Here is a 24,248-nt window from a genome sequence, read left to right on the forward strand (position 1 = left end):
GCATAATATGCACTTGTATAGATACTATTTTCTTTTTGGTAAGAGATTTCATTTTTTTTTCAATAAGTAGTTCAATTTTTACTATTTTTTTTTTTTCATGCAACATTACCATTGACATTTGGTATGGTATGGGTTACTTTATTTTAATCTATTGCTTAATGTGATATTGGTGTTTGCGTATATAGATAAATGGGATTAGAAATAGATTAGTGGGCATGTACTTTGTAGATAAATGTATTTAATATAGTACTATGATTTTCTAACAAATATTATCTCGATTTAACTATGATAGTTTTTAAAGTTAAGTGTTTAAGTTTGAGGATAGTAACATGCATAGAGGTTATGTAAAAAAAATTCTTTAATGAGTTTGTTCATTTGTTAACAATTATACATTTCTCTAATCTTGTTCATAAGGTTTGCAATGGATAGAAAGGTATAATTTTTTATTTATGTTTCAATTGTTGTTGTTTGGATAAGGATATGGTTGGCTAGTGATAATAAAAGTTTTAAATTTTCTAAATTAAGTACATCAAATTCTTTCATTTATCTGAAAGTTCCTCTATTCTTCAAATGTCAGAATGTAAAAGCATGCTTATAATCATGCTAATTTTGTTATTAATAACTTAAAAACTACATTTCCATAAAGATAGGGGTGAAATTGTTTCTAAGTATCATGTTATTTTTGGTGGCAATAATTCAAAAATTGTGGGAATTTTGTAAGAATGTTAAAAAAAAAAACTATCATACCTTGTTATTAGATATATATATATATGTGTTTGTAAAAAACTACAAATTGATAGGTAAAATAACACAGATTAACTAAACTTTTACTGTGGCTAAGTCATAATGTCTAGAAATGCTTTACTTGTTGGTTGAGTGGAACATTGGAAGTTTTATAATGTTTATAGTTATTACTTCCACTTGGCAACAATTAACGGTTTTGTAAAGTGTGAAAATGTTAAGGATAAACCTTTTGTTTTGTCTGAAGCATTCTTTGCTGGAAGTCAAAGGTACAAAACAGTTTGGACTAGTAATAATTCAACAAATTGGGATCATCTCAAGGTTTCAGTCCAAATTTTTTTAACACTTGGTCTTGCTGGAATGTCTTTCTTTGGTATGCATTCCATTATATATAAAAAAAGTTAAAACTAGTGCACCTTTTCCCCTAGTGATGCTAGATAAATTTTCATAAGTGCTAATGTTGGAGGATATTTTTGGTAATCTTAAGCCTAAGTTATTAGTGTATTAGTATCAACTTGGTGCTTAGTATCCCTTTTTTTCTAGGTCATGCCCATCATGACATGAAAATACTAGAGCCTTGGTTGTTTAGGTATGATATGTTTAATATCCATGTAATTCTACTTCTTGTATATTGATGGATTAGCATTCATTTTTAGCACATTCATTTATATAGAATATTCCTAACATATAAAATTACAAATGCATGTTAAGTTCTTTTCTTGACTAAAGCTAAAATGATCTCTCATGAACATTATGCTATTCATTTTTCATGTGTATCTCATCTCTTACAGCTTAACGAGTTTCTAAAATGGTTGAATTTTGCCTTATAGTATTGCATTTAAAAGTAAGCTATACTTGTTTTCACTATTTGTATGTCTGTCATCTGAATCTCAATAGAGAGCATTTTAATTGAATTTTGGTCAGCGGCACTACATGTGTATTTTAGGTATCATGACTCATAACTCCTGTAAGCTTTTCTAAATTATGAAACTTCTTTAAGTTATGTTTGAAGATATTTTTGGAACAATTGTATTGGTCAATTCCTAAAAAATAACCTTTTTAGTTTTAATAGACCCGCTTTAACGGAAAATAGTTTTATTATCTACTTTGCCTAATACTATTGAAGTTCAAATTCTAGCTCTCATACTAATTCTAATGATGGCTCATTACCTAAAAATGTTGCTTCATTTGCCTTATAAGAAGGGTTAAACACTTGTTTGGTCTGTGAATTTTGTAATTTTTGTCATATTGGCACCTAAAATTTTTTTTTGTCATATTAATACCTAAACATTTAAATCTATTATCACATTAGTATCTGAAATTAACACCATTAGTTAATTTTACTGAGGTAGCATGAATATCAAATAAGATGCTGATATATGTAAAAAAAAAATCCAACTAGCACCACATCATCAATGTAACGTTATGCTTATATTATCTTTAAAAGAAATTTTCTAAAAAACTTCTAAAATTTTTGTAAAAATTTTTTTAAAAATTCCAAAAATTTTTAAAAACCTCAAAAAAATTAAAAATGCTATAAAAGTTCTAAATAATTCAAAATTTTTTTCAAGAATTCTAAAAATATTTTAAAAATTATAAAAAATTTTAATTTAAAAAAATATAAAAATACCAAAAAAGGTTTTAAAAAATTTTAAAATAATTTTTTAAAATGAAAATTTTTTTTAAAATTCTAAAATATTCAAAAAAATTTTAAAAAGTTCTAAATTTTTTTGAAAAATTATAAAAAATTTGTAAAAATTTTCAAATTAATAAAAATTTAAAAACATGAAATATTTTTCTAAATTATACAAATTATCATAATTTGAAATTTTTAAAAATTCTAAAAATTTTTTAGAAATTCAAAAAAATTAAAATTTATAAAAATTAAATTTTCTTAAAGTTTAAAAAAATCACAAAATCTTAAAAAATTTAAAATAAGAAAAAATATAAAATTTTTTGAAAAATTAAATAATTTCAAAATTTTAAAGCATTCTTTAAATTTTAAAAAATCTAAAAAATTGAAAACTTAAAAATTTAATAAAAATTCAAAAAAATCTAAAAATTCAAAAAATATATAAAAAATTGGAATTGTAAGACTAAAAAATATGTAAAAATTTTAGAATTTTTAAAAATGTTTTAAAAAATTATTATTTTTTTCAAAATTTTTTATTTTTGATTTTATTTTTGAGTTTTTGTTATTTTTAAAATTTTGACAAAAATTTAAATTTTATTAAAATCTTCATTTTGTTTTTTAATTCTTGTACATTTTTTTAATTTTTTTTAAAAATTTGAAAATTTTTTTAAAATTTTTAAGTTTCCTTAATTCCTTTTCATTTTTTAAAATTTTTTAATTTTTTTAATTTTAAAAAGTTTTTATAAAATTTTAAACTTTTTCAAAACTTTTTTTAAAAAATTTTCTTATATTTTTGAAATTCTTAGAATTTTTAGAAAAATTTTAAAACTTTTTTATTTGTAAAATTTTTTTAAATGTTCTAAAAGTCGTTTGAAATTATTTGAGAATTTTTGAAAATTTGTTAGAATTTTTTAAAATTTTTTTGGTTATTTTGAATTTTTTTTAAAATTATCATATAATTTTTGGAATTTTTAGAAAACTTTTAGAAATTCTTAAAGTTTTTTATAATTTTTATAAATTTTAAGGAATGTTTTAAGAATTTTTTTAAAATTTAATGATGACGTAGGCATGGCATGTCATGACGTAGGCATGGCATGTCATGACGTAGGCATGGCATGTCATGATGTAGGCATGGCATGTCATGACGTGGCATTGATGATATGGCATTGACCGAATTTTTTTTGACAATTGTCAGAGTTTTATTAGATGTTTATGTTAAGTTAGCAAAGTTGTTTAACGACCTTAATCACATGTACCAACGTGGTAATAGATTTGAACATTCAAGTACCAATGTGATAAAACAATTATTTAGGTATCAATGTAAACAAAATTACAAACTTTAAGGGCCAAATATGTATTTAACTCTTATAAAAAATTTCAAGCTCTTTTATTATTTTCTTGTAAATTAGTTATCTATCTTTTGGCTAGAATATATACGAGATGTTTAGGTCAATTGAGATCCCTTTAACATACATGGTTTAAGTTAAAGGTACTTTGAGGAGCGCAGCTACCTTTTCATTATATGAAATAGTTCATCAACAAATTGAATTTTGGTCAAGGCTTTGATATAGATTGATGTCCATATTGTTGAATGGAGTTGATTAGAGAAACGTTATTAATGGCCATAAAGTTGAATAGAGAAATGTGATTTATGAACGCAAGGCTTGCATGCCTGGATTCCATTACTAAGTGATTGATTGCAAATAGAGAATTTGTTGCTACTAGTGACTCATTTTGCTTTTATGGCATTACTTTAAAGATATTATGAGCTTTATTCCAAGGTTATGCATTGACGTGAAGTATGAATCAAAACTTTTTTATAAGACTTTCAACCTAAAACCACTTGGTTATTGGTTGAAAGGTCTCTTTTTTTAAAAAGTCATTTAATTGCTATCACTACTTACACTTTCCTCGCACGTGTAAGGGCAATAAACTTATTATGTGGCATTTACTTCATGTACAGGGATAATAGATCTATTACATAGCATGGACTTCATATGTAGGCATAACAAACTCAGAACCAACAAATGAGAAGAGCTTGCTCTGATTCCATATCAAATTTCATGATAAGGCATCCAACTCAAATTAATTAGGCCTTTATCATATTAACGACAAAAATAACTTAAATTGGATCAATGTTGGGTTTATCTTTAGCATCCCTTTAACAAGTTTAGTTGTCATTTCTTTAGTGCACCATGTAGGTTTAAAATATGTTAGTTTTAGATATATTTGCAGAATAATCTATTAAAATTTTGGTTTATCATTAACAATAAGGAATCGAGATACAAACTTGTGGTTGTATAAATAGCAAGTATATTTGGATATGATGTTGTCATGAAAAAGCTTAAGAAATAAAAAACATGAGACATTGCCATACAATATCTCTACATTCATTATGTATTTACTTTTCTAATCTATAAAAAGATAAGGTTTATGTTATTTCAATGAACAAAATATAAAATTTATGAGAAATGCCATACATGTTTGGTACACATTGCTTCATACTTTTACACATTATTTAGAGAAGCAAATGTTAGTGGTGTTTTTGTTATATGCCTATTATGAATGAAGTTCCCATTTAACAAAGTAGCTTTCAACAATGATGAAGCTTTCATGGTTAGGAATAGTTTTTAGGTACAAGAGATCTATACAAAAATACTTTTAACTAGATTTTCAACCTTCTATCTTTCTTGTTTCTTATTTTTCTTTATTAAGTCTTTTGTTGTAAATAACTTCAATCTCATATATTTTCACTTAATATAGAGGGCTAAACATGCATCAATATATTTGCCTTAGAAGGAATTTTGGTATAACCTTAGAATAGGAATTCCATATAAGGGAAAAGAAATCCATAAGCTTGAAATTTCAGAAGAAAGCATTCTTGCGTTCCAAAGAATTGTCACTATTGTATAAAGAAAAGATTGGTTTTGTAGAAGCTCTACACAAAAGGTGCATGATCCTTGTACACTGGTATGTAATTGATACCATTTGACCATTCAAATCTTCTTAAAAGTGTATTTTACACTTGGTATATAATAGTGCCAAATATTTTTACAATATTGTTATGTTTACTCATTTGCATTTTTTAGGACGATTAGGCTATTATGGTGGCCCAATGTTTTCATGGTTTGTGTTCAGGCCCTAAGGTATTGCACTATTAATTAAAGCATATAAGTACCTCTTCTTATAAAAGAACTTTAATTGAGTGTGCATTTTTTGTGTTTTTGGTAAGGCAAAAGGTGCTTTGAAAGCATGATTGTCTTAAAGTCTCTTTAGTTTTTTTATTTTTTCTGTTCCTTTTATTTGTTTTATTTGTAATGTTAGAAAAAAAAAAAAGGTCTTATCAGCTCTTTTTATAAGAATAATCAAATGGGTAATCTAGTTCATTCACAACTTTTTCTTGAAGATGGAATTGAAGAAAACATTGAGTTAGAGTTGGATAATGACATTTTAGTCAATTATGATAATAATTTATCTTTGAAGCACGCTAAATAATAAGTTGAGCAAGCTCTATAATGTTTATTAACAAAATTAAGTATGTTAACATTATTAGATTTCGTATAATACATAGAATAATACATAGAATATTAATGTCAACATAAATGGTCCATGCATTTCATTAATATGATAGTTGTTATACGTAGGTTGTAGCTCATATATGTTGAAATAGTAATTTTAATGACAGGTTGCAATTCTACTTTGTTTATAGTTTATATAGCTAAAAGGATTTGTAATGATTTCTTAACACATCCATGTATGTAGCAATCTATAAATAATACTAAATGTTATCAAAGAGAACTTAGTCAAGTTGGTGTATATCGACCTATTCAAATCTTGATCTTGGGATTGACATTACTTTTTCAAACAAATGTTAAAACCTGAACGAGAAAAAAGAGGAAAAAAGAAACTGAATATCACTTAGATAGTTAATTAAGATGAGTGATTCTTTTTTTTTTTTTTGAAATAATGATGTTCTTTTCTTAAAAGATAATTTTGTTTAGAAAGAAACATTATTTGGCCTCTAGTTCACAACAGACTAAAGGTAAAGGTGTCTTGTTCTTACACCTCATATTTTAAGCTTTTGAGTTTCCACTTGATTCTGACTTCTAAGAGAGCCAAATATTATTTATAAAAGTTAAGTATATATTTAGTGCCCGAATTTAGGAAAAGTGTACAAATTAGTATCTAAAAAAATAAAATATATAATTTACATCTTGAACTTTTAAATTATGTATCATGTTACATGCCATATTGTTGATAAATTATTTTAACAAATGACATGTATATAAAAAAATTATACTAATTAGATACTAATCGGCAAGTTAAGTTGATAGTATTAGAATTTGGATTAAAATGATATATTATTTGAAAGTTTAGGATGTATATTGTATATTTTTCTAAAATTCAAGTATCAAAAGTGTAATTACTTTTGTAGAAGATTTAAAAGTTAAAGAATAAAATCAAATTCCTTATCTTTAGGATAAGATCTAGTTCATATCCTTTTGTGTTTTTTTATCTTTCTTTTATTTTTGAATTTTTTTATCTTTTTTGTTATTTGGTTTAGTCTATTTATTTTGTAGTTGTTTTCTATGAAAATAAGAGTTAAGATGAATTTCTGATTCTCAAAAACTAACATGATATCAAAGTTGAAGAGTTGAGTCTAAATCAAAAGATTTTGAGATGGCAAAAATTGCCATGACCGGAGCCACGAAAGACTCAACAACTTCTGGGAATGATGTGGATAGCACTCAGACCATATCCTCTACACCTTTTCAACAAATTGATTATATCAATTTGAATTTCTCTGTTCAATTAACCATCCACAAATTGAATGGCAAAAATTACCTAGAGTGGGCCTACAGCGTAAAACTAGTGATTGATGGCAAAGGAAAACTTGGTCATTTGACTGGTGAAGTGAAGTAACCAACAGCAGACGATCCGACTTTGAAAGTATGGAGGTCTAAAAATTTTAGGGTAATTGCTTCACTTATCAATTCTATGAAATTTGCAATTGGGAAACCGTTTATGTTCTTATAGATGGCCAAAGAAGTCTAGGATATTGTTCATGATACTTTTTTAGATCTGAACAATTCAACCCATATATTTAAATTTAAGACAAAGCTTTGGCAATCCAAACAAGGTGATTGAAAAGTAACCACTTATTGTACTGAGATGACAACTCTATGACAAGAGTTAGATTTGTGTTATGATGAGGAATGGGACTACGCCAATGGCAGCATAAGATACACAAAACAGATGGAGAATGATCGATTCTACTTGTTTCTAGCAAGACTTAATAGAGATTTGGATGAGGTCAGAGGTTGAAATTTCAGTAGGAAACTACTGCCAGCCATCCGAGAAGTTTTCTTGAAAGTACGAATAAAGGAGACTTGATGTAAGGTGATGTTGAATGAAGAATTATGGCTAAGTATTGACGTAGAAAGCTTTGCTCTTATATCAAAAGGACCTAACCAAGAAAGAGATAGAAGAAACACAAAAAAGCCATGGTGTGATCATTATAAAAGCCTTGGCACACTTGAGAAACATGTTGAAAATTGCATAGGAAGCCTCAAAACTGGAAGAAAAAAATTAGTGGAGATAACAGAGTTTTCCAGGTGTCCAATACTGATCAAACGTAACAAATTGCTTCAGAAACGTTTTTCACCAAGAATCAACTAGAGCACCTATATAAACTTTTTCAATTTCCGTCTTTCAATGAAAACTCTAATCTGTCTCCATCTTGTTCATTTGCCCAAAAAGGTAACTACCTCACAATAGCTTTAATTAGTGTTAATTCCATTTCTTGTCATCCTTGGATCATTGATTCCGATGCAACTGATCTCATGACTAGAACTTTTAAACTATTTTCTTATAAAAGTTGTGCACGGAATTAAAAAATCGAAATAGCTAATGGATCTTTTTTCACTATCACTGGAAAAAGACCCATAGTTATTTCTTCCTCTCTTACACTTCATAATGTTCTTCATTTCTCTAATCTGTCATGTAATTTGATGTTTGTTAGCAAATTAATTCATGATCAACATTGTCAAGTTAATTTTTTCTCTTCTAAATGTAAATTTCAGGATTTGAACTCGGGGAAGAAGATTGGCAATGCTAGACAAAGTGGAGGACTTTACTTCTTTGAAGATAGAACTAACTTAAAAAGACAACCTCAAAGTACTTGTTTCAAATCTATTTCTGTTGCTAGTGATAATGAAATTTTTTATGGCATTTTAGGTTAGGACATCTAAGTTTTCAGTATTTAAAATATTTGTTTCTAAAGTTATTCATCAATAAGAATCCATCTTCATTTCAATGTGAAATTTGTGAACTAGCGAAACACCACCGTGCATCATTACTCTCATAGCCATGTAAAGCATCAAAACCTTTTTTGTATAATTCATAATGATGTCTGGGGGCCTTCTAGAACTTCTACACTTTCAGAAAAAAAGATGGTTTATCACTTTCATTGATGATCATACCCGTATGTCTTGGGTATATTTATTAAAGGAAAAGTCTAGATCTAAACATGTTTTTAATGTTTTTCATAAAATGATACTAACTCAGTTTCAAACAAATATTCAAAATTTTCAAAGTGATAATAGGAAGGAATATTTTACTAAAATTTTTGGAAAATATTTTGAGGAAAATGGTATTGTCCACCAAAGTTCTTGTAATGACACACCTCAACAAAGTGGAGTGGCTGAAAGAAAAACAAAAATCTTCTTGAGGTTGCTAGATCTTTAGATTTGCAGCTAAGGTTCCTAAATATTTGTGGGGGGAAACTATTATTACAGCCACTTATTTGATCAATCGGATGCCATCAAAGGTATTACATTTTCAAAATCCTTCGGATTTGTTCAAAAAATGTTTTCCCACATCAAGGATTTTGGTCAATATTCCTCTAAAAATTTTTGTTTGCATTGCATTTGTTCACATTCACAATCATACACATTCACAATCATAATAGGCGAAAATTTGATCCAAAAGCAAAAAAAATATGTTTTTTTTTGTTATTCTCTAACACAAAAAGGATACAAATGTTTTGATCCCATTTCAAAAAGGATATTTGTTATTATGGATGTCATTTTTTTTAAACAAAAAAATATGATTTTAATCATTATCTTCAGAGGGAGAGTGAAAGTGAAGATTCTATCTTTGACATCCAGATAAAAATGCCACCTATGATGTCTACCCTAAATTCAAAAATACCTGCAAACTCTACTTTAGAAATACCAAAGATTACCATGGAAACGAATATGTTAAATGCTGAAAACAATGGACAATCCCCTATTTTGTCATCAAAAAATCACTTAACACATAAATATGTGAGAAACCAAGTAAAAACTGAATGAGTTTATTGTCTATTCAAGAAAGAATACTGATAAAAAAAAAAGTTGTCCAGTTTGCAACAATCCCATGTGTCTAATCTGCGAACATATCAGATTTCTATCAATCCTCCAGGTAAATCTATATCTGAGTCTAGTTCCTTTAAGCTTGATACCAAATTGAGTCTATTCATGATTTAGATGTTCCAATTGCTCTTAGAAAAGATACTAGAGAATGTAATAAACATCCTTTGTCTAATTTTATGTCATATGAAAAGTTGTCTTCTTTTTTTTTTTTTTTCATTTACTTTTCAATTATCTAGTATGGACATTCTTAAAAATGTACAAGATGTTCTTAAATGAAAGGAAGCTGTTCTTGAAGAGATGAAAGTTCTTAAGAAAAATAAAATTTGGGAAGTAATGAGTTTGTTTGAAGGTAAATCCACAGTTAGCTGTAAATGGGTATTTACAGTGAAATACAATTCTGATGGCTCCCTAGAAAGATATAAAACTCGACTAGTAGCGAAAAGATTTACTAAGATATATGGTGTTGACTACTCAAAAACATTCGCTCCAGTGGTTAAACTAAACACATTGAGAGTGCCATTATCAATTGCTGCAAATTTGGACTGGCTATTGCAAAAATTGGATGTAAAAAACGCATTTCTCAAAAAAGATTTGGAAGAAGAAGTTTATATGGACTTTCCTCCGGGCTTTACTGAGAAATTTGGATCAAAGGTGTGCATGCTAAGGATGTAATTATATGGATTCAAACAATCACCTAGAGCATGGTTTGATAAATTCGCTCAGTCTATAATATCACACCTTGTTTATGAAATTTTCACATGAAGGAAAGATAACAGTGTTAATAGTCTATGTGGATGATATTATTCTTACTAGAGATAACTTCCTCAAAATAAAAAGGCTAAAACAGGTTCTAGCTCTGGAATTTGAGATCAAGGACTTGGGATCATTGAGGTACTTTTTTGGAATGGAAGTAGCACGGTCAAGTCCAAGAATGGCATAGCTATCTCACAACAAAAGTGCATCATTGATCTCTTAAAAGAAACAGGTATGAGTGGCTGCAAACTGAATGATACTCCTATAGAATACAACTTGAAGATAGGAGAAAGTGACAATAGAACGCCTATTGATACAAAGTGATATCAGAAGTTGGTAGGAAAACTGATATATTTATCACACACTGGACTAGACATTGCCTTTGCAATCAATTTAGTGAGTCAATTCAGGCATTGTCCATACGAAAAGTATCTTGAAGCTGTTTACAGAATTCTAAGGTACTTAAAGAGCACTCCAGGAAAAGGATTATTGTTTAAGAAAAGTGAACAACGGAGAGTTGAAGTTTATACTGATAGTAATTAGGCCAGATCAATCATTGATAGAAGATCTACCTTTGGATATTATACATTTGTCTAGGTAACTTGATTACTTGGAGAAGTAAAAAACAAAATGTGGTGGCATGAAGTAACGTTGAAGTAGAGTTCAGGGTTATGGCGCATGGAATTTGTGAGATATTGTGGTTGAAACGTGTCTTAGAAGAACTAAGGAGGCCTAGCACCCTTCCTATGAAACTGTACTATGAAAATAAAACAGCCATCAATACTGTACACAACCAAGTACAACATGATAAAACAAAGCATGTCAAGATTGATAGGTTTATGAAATACTTGAGGTTTGTGCTATATGCTTGCCAATTGTTCCTACAACGCAACAAATGGCAGACATACTAATCAAGGGGCTTCTAAGGCCTAACTTCGAGTTTCTTGTCAGCAAGTTGAGATTGATAGACATCTACAAACCAACTTGGTGGGGAAGGGGGGGGGGGGGGGGAGTGTGGAGGATTTAAGAGTTAGTGAAGGAATAAAGTCAAATTCCTTATCTTTAGGATAAGATCTGGTTTATATCTTTTTGAGTTTTTTATCTTTCTGTTATTTTTGAATTTTTTTATCTTTTGTATTATCTGGTTTAGTCTATTTATTTTATAGTTATTTTCTATGAAAATAAGAGTGAAGATGAATTCTGATTCTCAAAAACTAACACCTCTATTTATAATCAATCTCATCATTTTGCTCAATGGTCCTTTTATTTTGTTAATATATCCTTGTACTCTTTAATATTATGAAAAGATCCCATATTTACCATTTTTTTTTTTCAGTTTGGTAGGTCAAAAGGCAATGCACATGCTGAAATTTTTGGTTTTTTTGTAATATTCTCGGACCTGTTTGGGGGCCGCTGCCCCCCAATGCCCCACTATAAGTCTTTTATCTCAATAGAGATACACATGCATTGTCTCTCACCCTCTTTTTTTCCTTACTTTTCTCTATATTGCAATTACTATCCATTTAAAATCCATTTTTTTGTGATAAAAGGCTTTTTTTTTTTTTTTTTCTTTTGACTCCTTTTAAAGTTCAGTGCGACAAGATTGTGCAAAGGAAGCTGTTTTGGACTCTTCCATCCTATATTAGGACAACTGGCTGTTTTACGGCTGTTATTTTTTATTGGCAGACTGGTTAAGGTTGATTTTCAGCTGTCTAAATCAGAACCACTTAATATTTGCAAAGTAACGTGAAGGCAGCATCATAAACCTTTTTTTTTTTTTTCTGGCCAAAAGAATGAAAATCATAAACCATGTTTAATGTTTGTCTATACAGTTTATTACTCATTGAACAATCAGCCAATATGTCCAGGTTTCAAGTTCCTTAAATGCCTTCATAGCTGTGTGCAGGAAGATATTTAATGCGTGCACTTTTGTGAACCTCATTTTTTTGGGAACTTATGCACTATTTTAGTGTTGTCAACATTTTGTCTTAATGCCTATTACTCATCACTAATGAAGGGTTTTTATAACCAAGAAAACTCAGTGCGAAAGTGGGTGATACATCTGCAAATAGATTACAGCAGTTTAGAAAGTAGTGATGTTAGAATACTAAGAAAAGAATAAAATGCTTGTTGGCTTAGAATTTATTAGCGCTTCTCAAAATTGCCTTGGACATTTTTAATAAGTTATCACTGTTAGGTTTCCTTAATCTACATGGTACGTATTAGTAAGTGTATGACTAGTTAAATCCTTGCAGCAAATTTCCCTTTTATCAGATCACATTTCATCGAACGATGGAGTAGCTATCCTTCCTCAAAATTTTTTAGAATGGCGGAGCTTTGATCGTGATTGTTGCTGTTTTCTCTATGTTTTCTTCTCTACTTGGTATTTTTGACATTGATGACAGCAGTGGTCAAATATTTTAGTTTCTGTGCACGATGAATAGGTAGTTCTAACATCATCGTGTCTGTATAGGTGATAGATATGAGCAGATCTCAAGCAGCTGAAGGTGAACTCTATCTTGATGGATGGTAAAAGCTTTGACTTCAAGCACGGGGCTTACATTCATCGTCGATTTTTGTTCTCAAATGGGCAGTTTACATCTTCAAATATGGCATCCTCTTCCCTTGGTAGGTCTAGATTTTCTTCTGACTGCATTTTTGAGCGAATTACATCTTCAAAAAGAGCCCTTGTTGAACCAGGAAAACAGAAGGATGAAATTGAACTTGGTCCAATTTGGCTAGGGGGCCCTGTTGCTGCTGTTGTAACCATCCGCAAGCCTGGTGTCAGAGTTGCTGAAGATTGGACAATAAAAATTTTTGGATATTTAGTTTCATTACTTTCTAATGTTAAGAAAGGAAAATTATCCTTGTAATTGTTATTCTTGAGTTTAATTATATATATATATATATATGTAGTGGAGAAAACTCAAATGGAAATAACATTCCTACGTGCAATTTACTAGTAAACCCCCCTAATGCGAAGAACTCTGGTTTCACCAACTTTGATTTTCTTTGGCAGCCTTGCTTGACAAATTTTACTTTCATTTGGAGACGCTTACAAATTCTTATCTTCGATCTTTTCTTTGAGGTCCCTTATGAGCAAAATGGTTCATTTTTAGTAGATGAGAGAGAAATATAGAAGTGTGGCACTTAGAATCTAGCATTGTCTTTGTCTTTCTTTTCAAGTGGCACATTTTTTTGGTATAAAGATATCTGATGCTGGAATTTAAGTTCCAAACCAACCGATGAAGCAAACTCCAAACCTATCAACGCCATCTAGGTGATGGATTCAAATGGCACGTTTTAAGTAACAAATTATAGCTATCAATAGTTATGAGAGAGAATGTGTACAAGCACTATGTACTTTTTTAACTACCCTACTCCCATCAAAATTCAGAATTAAAGGGCAGAAATCAGAATAGCATAGCTTGTCTCTAGGCCTGCATTGGGTTAGCATTCAGTGTTTATTGATTTATTTTATTTTACCATAGATTTCACAGCTGACACATCTTGGTGCAAAATAAATGGTGGAAGGATCTCTGCTTTTTAATCTCTTTTTTTTTTGGGTACAAAAGCATGCTTTTTTGCCTTTTTCATCTTCACTTGTAACCTTCATTTGTAGTAATATTAATACTAAATTTTTTTTTCGAATAAATACTGACTAAAATTTTAAGTGATAGGAGGAGATCACACAACATGCTGACCATTGAAACAGGAAGCATGCGGGGGTTCAATTCAAAATGCACAAACAACAAAAATTAACCTACATAAACTGATCATAAGGAAGCAGGAAAGATTAGGAGTACTTCTATTGTTGTTAGCCTTACAATAATTGAATCACCAGAAAATAGATTTCCTTCCATACAATCTTGTAACAATTTTGGTCCAAGCAATGCTTGTGGAATAGTCTTTTTTCCACTCTAGTGTCCTTACGAGGTTTCTTCGTCTTCCTGAGTGTCATCTGCACTCAGAAGGTGTTTAAGAACAACCCTTGGTTTCTTAGGTTCTGATAAAGCTTCCTGGTTATCATCATCACCTTTCCTTTTCACTCTCTCATCCTCTTGCTGTTCTTGCTCAGCTGCAGTAGCTTCATCAGAATTTTGTGTTTTATCTAGCAATGGTGCCCTTGAATCACGTTTTTCAATCTTCTCTTTACCCTTCACATTTGCTTCCATAGGAGATTGTTCACATTCTTTCAAATATGAGCGAATTTCTTCACTAACTGCAAGATCAAGTGGGGTTTTCCCTGCTTTTGTTTTGGCACTAAGACTCGCACCTTTCTTTAACAAGACTTTAATTACTTCTAGATGGGACCCTTGAACAGCATAGTGAAGCGGAGTGAATCCCTTGCGATTGGCAGCTTTCACTGAAACTCCTGATGAAAGCAAAGTCCGGACTACCTCTAGATGTCCTTTCTGGGCTGCAAAATGAATCGCACCCATGTCATCCATGGCAGCAGCACCAACATCTGCTTTTTGCTTGCACAGATAACTCACAACCTGTGCTTGCCCAGACCATGCTGCTAAATGTAGTCTATATCACAGGGTTACCAATGTCAAGGAAACAAATTGGAAAAGTGGCATGCCATCATGCAGAAAATTAGAGTAGAATGCATGATGTAAACAATAGGATCCAGTTACAATAAACATTTAGCAGAAAAACCATTTTCTGCAGATATCAACAATAAATATGATACAATAGGAAACAAGTAAAGAAGCACACTGCACATACAATGAAGGTCATAGATATTTGAGTATGTTACTATTCTGAACTGAAGACCACCTTCATAGTAGAGGTGGGTTGGTAATTAGGCTATGCATCATCCACAACACTTCAACATCTCAATTTATGGATAAGCAATAAGAATAATTTGTGCATATTTGAACTGAAGCACAAGCATGGGTTTAGCAACCTTTCCAACATAGGGATTCAACAAAATGCCAGAATCAGGCAAAGCCTAAATTTTCACCCAAGACACATAAAACTTGAAGGCAGATAACTTACAGTTGAAAATAATGATTTTCTGTGAAGCCGGAGCTTAGCTCAGCCATCTTAAGAGGTGGCATCAGCCATCTTTAGAGTTGGCATAAGAAGGTTTGGGATTCGAATCTTAACACCGACAATCCCTTCTTATTCCAGGTTGGGAACTCCTTTGTATATATAAAAAAAAAACTATATATTTTCTGCTGTCAATTTGCTCTTATTGACTTGGAATGAAAAACAAAGAAAAAAAGAGATGCAGATGGAGAAAAGAATGATGGAAAAGAAAACCAACATAAACTCCAAGTTTTATCAACAATTATGAGCTACAAAATATTGCTGCAGATATTCTAATGGTTCACAAATATTTCCCAAAAACAGGAAAATAAAAAACAAAAAATTGTTAAAGGAATTGAGCAGAGAGTAAAACGAACAGAAGAGAAGAGGAAGGATACGGAGTTCTGGAGTGCTTATCTCTGGAGTTAACAGCCAAAGGGTTAGATGCCAGAATCGATTCAAGTGTTGAAAGGTCACCTGACCTTGCCGCTGCGTGTATGTCTCCCCTAACCCTAACCCTACTCATTCTTTATTCCTCTTAATTTTTGATTGATTCCTCCTCTCACAGTCTGACCTAAACACTAGATATGGAAGCGCGTTCGAGTCACGTGCTGCCGCTCTCTTAAAGTTTCTTTTGTAGTTATTTTTAGAATTAAATATACAATCTAAAATCTTTCAAAAAAGAAAAAAAAAGAAGATAGAATTAGAATTTGAAAATTTGAGCCCAAGATTATGTGTGTAGCCCAAGGTCCAATTGGGTCTGTTGCGAGAACAGTTAGGTTTTTTAGGGTTCGAAAACAAATAAACCCATCCAGATGATGTTGGATATCACAAAACAAAACTTCGATGATATGAAAGGACATACATACATTGCAAAAGATTTGGATGGCCAAAATGTGTCGTATAATTTGCTATCAAATAACCAAATCTCATATAATTAAAAGAGCGTGTTTAGCTAAGCGATGACACTTGGGAACAAAAATATTATATTAGTGCTCTCGTCCCGTTCGGAACGCAACCGCGTCTTTCAACAACCTGTCAAATCATATCGAAAGCCAAGCCATTAGAAAACAACAAAAAGCGTTGACCAAAAGTCTCTCTCCCACTAGCTCACTTGCCGTTGCCACGTAATAACAGCAATAATTTATGACATACAATAAGTATATAAATATAAAAAAGTCCCATAAAACGAAGTGCGGCCTTGCGGGATGCTTTCTAATAATAATAATAATAATAATAATAGTAGTATAGTTATAGTACCCTGCTTTCCCTTTCACTTCCACCACCACCAACGCGGAATTCAAGTCCAACTCCCTCACCTCTTCCTATTTCAGTGAAATACAATGGATTCATTGCCCCAACTTAATTTTAAATAATAATTTGATTTTGACCCAACAAATTGTCCACTAACAAAGCAAATTATTTGAATTCCTAGTGTTTAAAAAATATTTTAAGTATTCATTTAATTAATATAAAAAATTATCAATATATTTATTAATTTATCATTAAAAAAAAGTCCAAAATTTTTTTTTGAGGGTATATTCAAAATTTTTTTTTTTTTAATTTTTGAGTGTCTAGGAACATTTTAATTTAAAATTTAGATCCATCAATATACTAAATTTAATTAAGTTCATTTATATAACTGTTTTTAAAATTCGAAAACTAAAACTTACAATTTTTTAATCTATGACTTATTATATATTTTAAAAAATAAATAAATTTTATTTTTATTGAAAAAAATATTATTTTCATTTTTAATCTTGAAACCACTATAAAATTTTCTTTCACGAAAAACAAAAAGAAAAAAAAATAGGAATAATATTCATTTTCAAGTATATTTGTTTTTGTCACTAATAAAAGACCCCCAACAAGCAACACGCCCACCTCCAAAAAAAAAAAAAAAAAAAAGGGAAAGAAAAGAAAGAAAGAAAGAAAGAGCAACATCTTTTCGTCCATATGGAAACCGAAACTTCAAGGTAAGTACGTGAAGCCACTCTTTTTTCTTCCATTAATTCCAAATTTGACTTGGAAATTCTTTATTCTAACACCCTTAACATGTTCTTCTTGAAATTTTATTCCGATCAATTTAAGCCAAAACAGTTTCGAAATGAGCGAGACGCTGGCAACATTTCTTGCCTCGACGCCATTGTTGGAAGAGGCATGGCGGCTTTGCAGCATCGCAAACACAAAATTTCCAGGGGCTTACCTGGTGGATCAGATCGGAAGCGTGGCCTACGTTGCGTTTTCTGGGAGACAAATGAGTTCTGGGTCGCATCAGAGCTGCAGAAATCTGGTGCCTTTGGATGCCGAAGACGATGATCGCCTTTTTGCTCCTCTTTATCGACATAGCAAAGCAGAGGAGCCCATCAAGGTGCATAATGGAATGTTAAAGCTCTTCCTCTCAATGTATCCAAGTTTGCAAATCCAGGTCAGCTTTTCTTTTTACCTTCCTAGTTTATCTTCTATATATAACTTTTCAATTCATAAATATAAAAATAAATCCCCTTTCAGTTTCTTTGTTTAATTTAGTTCATTTGATTCACAATTTCTGAAGTTTGAAAAAAATCAAAGTTTTTTTTCTTAAAAAAAAAAAAATACAAACCATAAAATCAATTGTTGATATATTTTGGTGGTAGAACAGTAGATACATCAAGTGCATAAGTTGATTATTAATTACTCAAATCAAACCATAAGTGGATGAATAATTTTTGCATTTTTGGGAAATGAAGTTAATGGAAGGTGAGATGATGGGCAATATGTATTATCCGCCCGTCTGTCTTAGTGCCAAAGATAGCATCATCTTTTTCCCAAATGATAGTATGTCTGAAAATGCGAGCATAAATTAATAATATTTAATTACATATTTACTACTTGAATTAATTATAATAAGATATATAAATTGATAAATAAAAAAAAATTGTACAATTTAATTCCTAAATTTTAAAATATTAAATTTTTTAATCCAAATTTTAACACCTAGCCATTTGTTATTACAAAATCCTTTTATAAAGTGTGAATTGAAGGTCTTTACTCTCTACTCAACTTCCTAAATGAAACTTGAACCAACCTAAATTTACTCTACATGTATTTACCTTTAAATACAATTGTCTTCAAATTTAAAATCATGTTATAAACTTCAGGTGGATTTGAATATGATGACTTGAAATTTTTATTAAAATTAATTTTTTATAAATTGTATAATGTGATTCATTGATAATATATAATTTTTATACAATAATAATTTATGGAATATAAATTTTATAAATTTTTCCAAAAAAATTACAAACTCTATAAAAAAACCAAAAAAATATCATTTCACTAAAGAAAGTGATACGTGAAAGTACCACATGAACAAACAAATAATGTTGTATTTTAGTGGCATTAGTCATCACATTTAGGCAAATATTATTGAAAATTTTGCACCTGCAAATTATTACTAGGGCACTATCCATATTTTGTGCCTTTTCCTGGGTTGCATTAGTGCTTGTGATGTAAATATCCAATTTATTTATATATTATAATATAATACAATATAAAAAATTTTTAGAATTCATCTTTATATATATAAATTTTGATTTATAAAATAAAAGGTAACTTTTTTTATTTCATAAATTTAATTTTTATCTCTTTCAAGATTTAAATTCAAAAATTTCAAAATAGAATATCAAATTATAACAATTGATTTTTTTTTCTGTTAACTATTTGTTTATGTTTTTCATTTTCTTTATAAAAAAAACTAATAATAATTGCCTTTTCCCTTTTCATTTTCTCTTTAGTAAAATAAAAACTCAATTAATGAATAAGTCACTTGGACCTTACTTAAAATTGGTATTAAGGATTAAATAATTTAAACGTGATCCATAAAATAATTATTATGTTAATTTAATTTTTTTATTTACAATTCACATAACACACTTAGTAATCTTTTCAAAAAAAAAAAGCACCTTAATTATTTAAGTACATTTATAGAGTTTAAAAAACTCCACTTACACTATTTAGATAATTATCATTTTAATTTTAGTATAATATATTTTCTTTTCTCACTAAGAAAAAGAAATTTAGTATAATCAAAATTTGAGGATTTTTTTTTTTTGAGTTGAAACTTTAAATTTTGAATCGATTGATTTTAAATATTTTGAATTATTACAAATTTGAGTGAACTAAAATTTGAATTATTTTAATTTTTAAATGGTTTTTGCATTTATATTGTTTTAAATTCATTTTTTTTTTATATGAGTGTAATTTTTCAATCAATTCAAATTATCACGTTGAATTCGTCTTTAAATAGATCTGAACAAAATTTCAATTTCGGCCAAATTACTCTCAAAATTCGTGGCAAATAGAAACGTTGACTGACAAATGGGCTAAAGGATCCATTCAACATTTCCAGGCACGTTTCTTATAATAAAATTTACTATAATTTGATTGCAGATAATTTGAAAAGATAAAACTTACCCAAAATTTTTTAAATAAAATTTGTAAAGTTTTTTTAAAAAATAATTTAATAAAAATTTTAATAAAAAACTTAAATCAATTTATTAATAGAGTTAATTTAAAAATTAATAATATATAAAAAATTATTTGTATCTTAAGTTTGATTAATAATTATTAATGTTAAAAATTTTATTAATATTTTTATTAAAAATATTTATATGAACAATGTATCAAAATTTATTAATTTTTTTAAAAATTTATACATTAGATTTATGTGATAAAATTTATTAATTTTAATTTTTTATTTTATCTTTTTTAATAAAATATTTCATAAACTTCATTTAAAAAATTTTATCTTAATCTTTATGGATTTAAAAGCAAGTATCAAACAAGTAATATATATATTTTGGATGCATTATAGATTATGCATGAAGAATCTATCTTATGGTAGTAAGATTACAGGACAATCTAAATGCACGACGACTGATTAGTTGAGTCCACATTCAATGTTTGAATTTGGTAGTCAAACTTCAAATAAAGTTAGCCCGGACTGCACTCAGAAGTTCTTAAAATATTTCACACTGTCGGCAAAACCGGTCCCTCGTTCACCATTTCGTAGTTTTTTTTTTTTTTTTAAATGGTTAGATGGGGTCAACTCTTAAACCAAACATGCCTTCCATTACCCCACCTTCGCTGTCTCCTGTAACCCCCACTCGTTTATAGATAAGGACCTGACTTTAAAGAAAAGAATTCGTTCAAAGAAGAAAAGGGCTTCGCATGTACCTTTTGAAACCTTCAAGATGATTTCATACCAATGCAAAAGCAGGTCAACATCACCATTTTTTTTTTTACTTATATTATTTATTATTTATTATTATTATTATTATTCAATTACAATTATGATTAGTGTGGTGTTTAATGGTGAACTCCCTTCGGTAAGTATCCCTCTATATTCAATTATAGTAATTGGTATATTTTAGGGTTAGCAATTGAGTTGGACAGGGTTTAAGTCATTTCAAGTTAATAAAAAATTGAATCACTCAGTTAATGATGTTTTTGTTTTATTTATTTAATTTTTTTTAAAATTTAAAACATAATTATATTTGGTAAATTGATTTTTTTTAAATTGAAAATAAAATTTTGAAAGTTGTTTCTAAGTGAAAAATGATGTTTTCAATATTCTAAAAACATTTTCATTTATTACACAAATAAATAATATCCGTACGTGAACAAGATCAGTTTTAATGCCAAAAAATTAAAAGATGATCATCAGAACTGCCAAAACTTGGATTCAAACTCCAGACAGTTTGCTAATCCATGGACTCAACCACTTGTCTACTTTTTAGTCTCTTGCCTGAATGGCTTCTACAATTAAAAAATTAATTTTCAACCATATTTTTAATTTCAATAAAATAAAAATAAAATAAATTTTTAAAAAACATAAAACATAAAATTGATAATAATATCAAATGACCCCCTAATTTTAAGTAGTCATCCAAACTCAAATTGTTGACATCTAAAATAAAAATTGAGTTGGATTCAAATGAGTTATTCTGATCGTGCATTATTTTGTCAAATCTTAATTAAAATTTTCAAGGTTACATTTTTCTAAATTTTGATAATGGGACTCTTTTAATTTTGATTTTTAATATCACAAAAATAAATTAAGAAAAAAATTAGATAATATATGAAAAGATAAGAAGATGTAAATTAAAAAAATCATTTACTAAACTAGAATTATTTTATATTCACAAATTTCCTCCCAAAAAAGTAAATATTCATCTTTATTGCACTCATTATTATTTTTTAATTTACCATTCAATAGGATTTATCATTAATTACAATTATGACTTACAAGGTTAATCATAATTTGAAAACTTAGAAGTTATATCAATTATTTTTTAGAATGTTAGAATTTTATTTAGAGGTAAAAATAAAAAAAAAAATTATATATAAAAATAAACAATGTTTATTATAAGGTGAAGTTTAAAATTATCTTTATTGTTAATTATTTTTATTATAATTTATAGAGTACTTTTTGTTTTTAAATTTATCTATTTTAATTATTTATTTTATTACTTGGCAAGAATGAAAAATAAGACAGAAAAACTTTTGGATTAATTAATTTTAAAATTTTTTTAATATACATAATATACATCACTTTAGTGAGTATAATATTCCATCTACAACTTTGAACGTACGTGTAATCCTTGTGGGAAGTTTTGGATTTAACTCATGAATTGATTATTTTTCCAATCTTAATCTCCATTAGTTTTTTTTTTGGTTCAACGTTAATTGGATTCAAGTTGCATTGAGAAGATATTGTTGGTGATGCAGATTGCGGCGTTGATGGGAAAAGTGAAGTCAGTAGTAATCACGGGTCATTCCATAGGAGGAACAACAGCCTCTCTTTCAGCTCTATGGCTCCTCTGTCAACTGCAATCCATATCTTCTCCAATGTCGAATGTGCTATGCATCACCTTCGGCTCTCCATTGCTAGGAAACGAAGCCCTCCATCGATCGATTCTCCGAGAAAGATGGGGTGGAAACTTCTGCCATGTCGTTTCCAATCATGATATCATGCCAAGGCTACTCTTTGCCGAAATTGTCAGCCACATTTCTGAAATACAAGCCCTGCTGCATTTCTGGCACAGGTGCATGGCTTCTGCTGACGTCACTGTTACAAGCCTTTCTTCTCAGCTACCCGATGATTTCAAAGATACTATTTTTCGCTGTGTTTTAAAGGACTTGGAACTGTTGGCGCAACCTGAAGAGCCATCAGAGAGTTTGTTTCGGCCTTTTGGAAGCTATGTTTTCTGCTGCCAAGAGGGTGCCATTTGTGTAGAAAATGAAGCATCTGTTATTAAGATGATGTATTTGATGCTGGCAACTGGTTCATCAAGTTGTAGCATTAAAGATCATCTCAAGTATGGAGACTATGTTGCGAAAGTTTCGAAACAGTTTTTAAAGGCCAGAAACTTACATGAAGATTGTCTACCTGATTCTAGCTATGAAGCTGGAGTTGCATTGGCATTGCAGTCCTCGGAACTAACAGATATGGTAATCTTTTTTCTCACAAGGAATACTTAGTTCCCTCAAGTCGATTTACAAGTTAACTTGATTTTTTTCTTTTCGCTTTAACTATAATCAAATTACAGGAATCAGTTCAAGACCATTGCTTTTCCATGCAAAACTCAAACCTGGAGAGGAAAGAAGTTGCAATTATGGCCAGGGACTGCCTACAAATGGGTAAAAATGGTGACAAGCCAAACCTGATTGCCGCCAATCTAGCAATAAAATTGTCCAAGATAGTGCCTTTTAGAGCTGAGATTGAGTGGTACAAAGCCTGCTGCGACGAGGCTGATGATCAAATGGGTTATTATGATTCCTTCAAGCTCAAGGGGGGATCAAGAAGAGAGAACAGAGTGAACTTGAACCGCCATAAGCTTGCTGCGTTCTGGAATAGCGTAATCCACATGTTGGAACACAACAAGCTACCTCATGATTTTGACAGAAGAGCAAAGTGGGTAAACGCTTCCCAGTTCTATAAGCTCCTTGTTGAACCATTGGACATCGCGGACTACTACCGAACAGGGATGCACCGCGTACGTGGCCATTACATCGAGCATGGAAGGGAAAGGAGGTATGAAATTTTTGATAAGTGGTGGAGGGACAGAAGCGTTCCAGAGGAAGAAAACAAGAGGAGCAGATTTGCCAGTTCGACACAAGATTCAACCTTTTGGGCAAAGGTAGAAGAAGCCAGGGAGTGGCTGGATAATGTCAGAAGTGAGAGAGATGTAACCAAGCGACATCTGTGTTGGCAAAAGATTGATTTTTTTGAAAAATATGCGAGGAAGTTGATCGCGAATAAAGAGGTCTCAAAGGACGTTTTGGCAAAAAATTCAAGCTTTAGTCGATGGATGGAAGAATGGGAAGAATTGAAATCACAGGTTCAGCAATTCCCTCCTAGGTTTCCAGGTTTTGTGGATGGGGAGGTAGTTCCATAGCTTTGTGACAGAAAGATGTGCTATTCATAGGTTTGCAAAAAATGTAGAAAACCGTTTCGAGTAGCTTTGTTTCATGAATTGGCTTTTAAGACTATGGTGCACTTTTTACACAACCATCTTGACCTCAAGAATTATTTGAGTCCAATGAAGAAATCTGAAATTTGGTTATTAAGATGACTAGTCAAAATTCCGATGGATCAAACCATAAAGAACATGGCAAATACTCAA

General features: G+C 29.9%; 2 protein-coding genes and 2 pseudogenes across 3 annotated transcripts; 3 read left to right on the forward strand and 1 right to left on the reverse strand.

Annotated features, from left to right (window-relative positions):
• Positions 1–846: 846 nt before the first annotated feature.
• LOC149513762 (putative glucan 1,3-alpha-glucosidase) lies at positions 847–13,415 on the forward strand (annotated as a pseudogene).
• LOC149513763 (uncharacterized) lies at positions 6,842–8,604 on the forward strand (annotated as a pseudogene).
• Positions 13,416–14,283: 868 nt separating the features above from the next.
• LOC111299738 (Ankyrin repeat family protein) lies at positions 14,284–16,477 on the reverse strand. Of its 2 annotated transcripts, none has more exons than XM_022895156.2 (2): positions 15,978–16,477; positions 14,284–15,075 (listed from the first exon to the last, which is right to left on the reverse strand). In XM_022895156.2, the coding sequence occupies exons 1-2, from the start codon at positions 16,103–16,105 to the stop codon at positions 14,472–14,474; spliced, it is 732 nt and encodes a 243-aa protein (XP_022750891.2). In that variant the 5' UTR covers positions 16,106–16,477; the 3' UTR covers positions 14,284–14,471. The 2 variants fall into 2 exon arrangements, with proteins under 2 accessions (XP_022750891.2, XP_089603833.1); XM_089747707.1 differs by lacking the exon at positions 15,978–16,477 and adding an exon at positions 15,547–15,955.
• A 950-nt stretch (positions 16,478–17,427) lies between these two features.
• LOC111299739 (lipase-like PAD4) lies at positions 17,428–24,192 on the forward strand. Its single transcript, XM_022895157.2, has 4 exons — positions 17,428–17,555; positions 17,671–18,007; positions 22,351–23,073; positions 23,172–24,192. Exons 1-4 carry the CDS (start codon positions 17,536–17,538, stop codon positions 24,018–24,020), a joined length of 1,929 nt encoding a protein of 642 aa, XP_022750892.2. The 5' UTR covers positions 17,428–17,535; the 3' UTR covers positions 24,021–24,192.
• Positions 24,193–24,248: the final 56 nt, after the last annotated feature.

Source organism: Durio zibethinus, chromosome 18 (genome assembly GCF_047325235.1).
Source record: "Durio zibethinus cultivar Kanyao isolate XHJ-2024 chromosome 18, ASM4732523v1, whole genome shotgun sequence".
Classification (NCBI taxonomy): domain Eukaryota; kingdom Viridiplantae; phylum Streptophyta; class Magnoliopsida; order Malvales; family Malvaceae; genus Durio; species Durio zibethinus.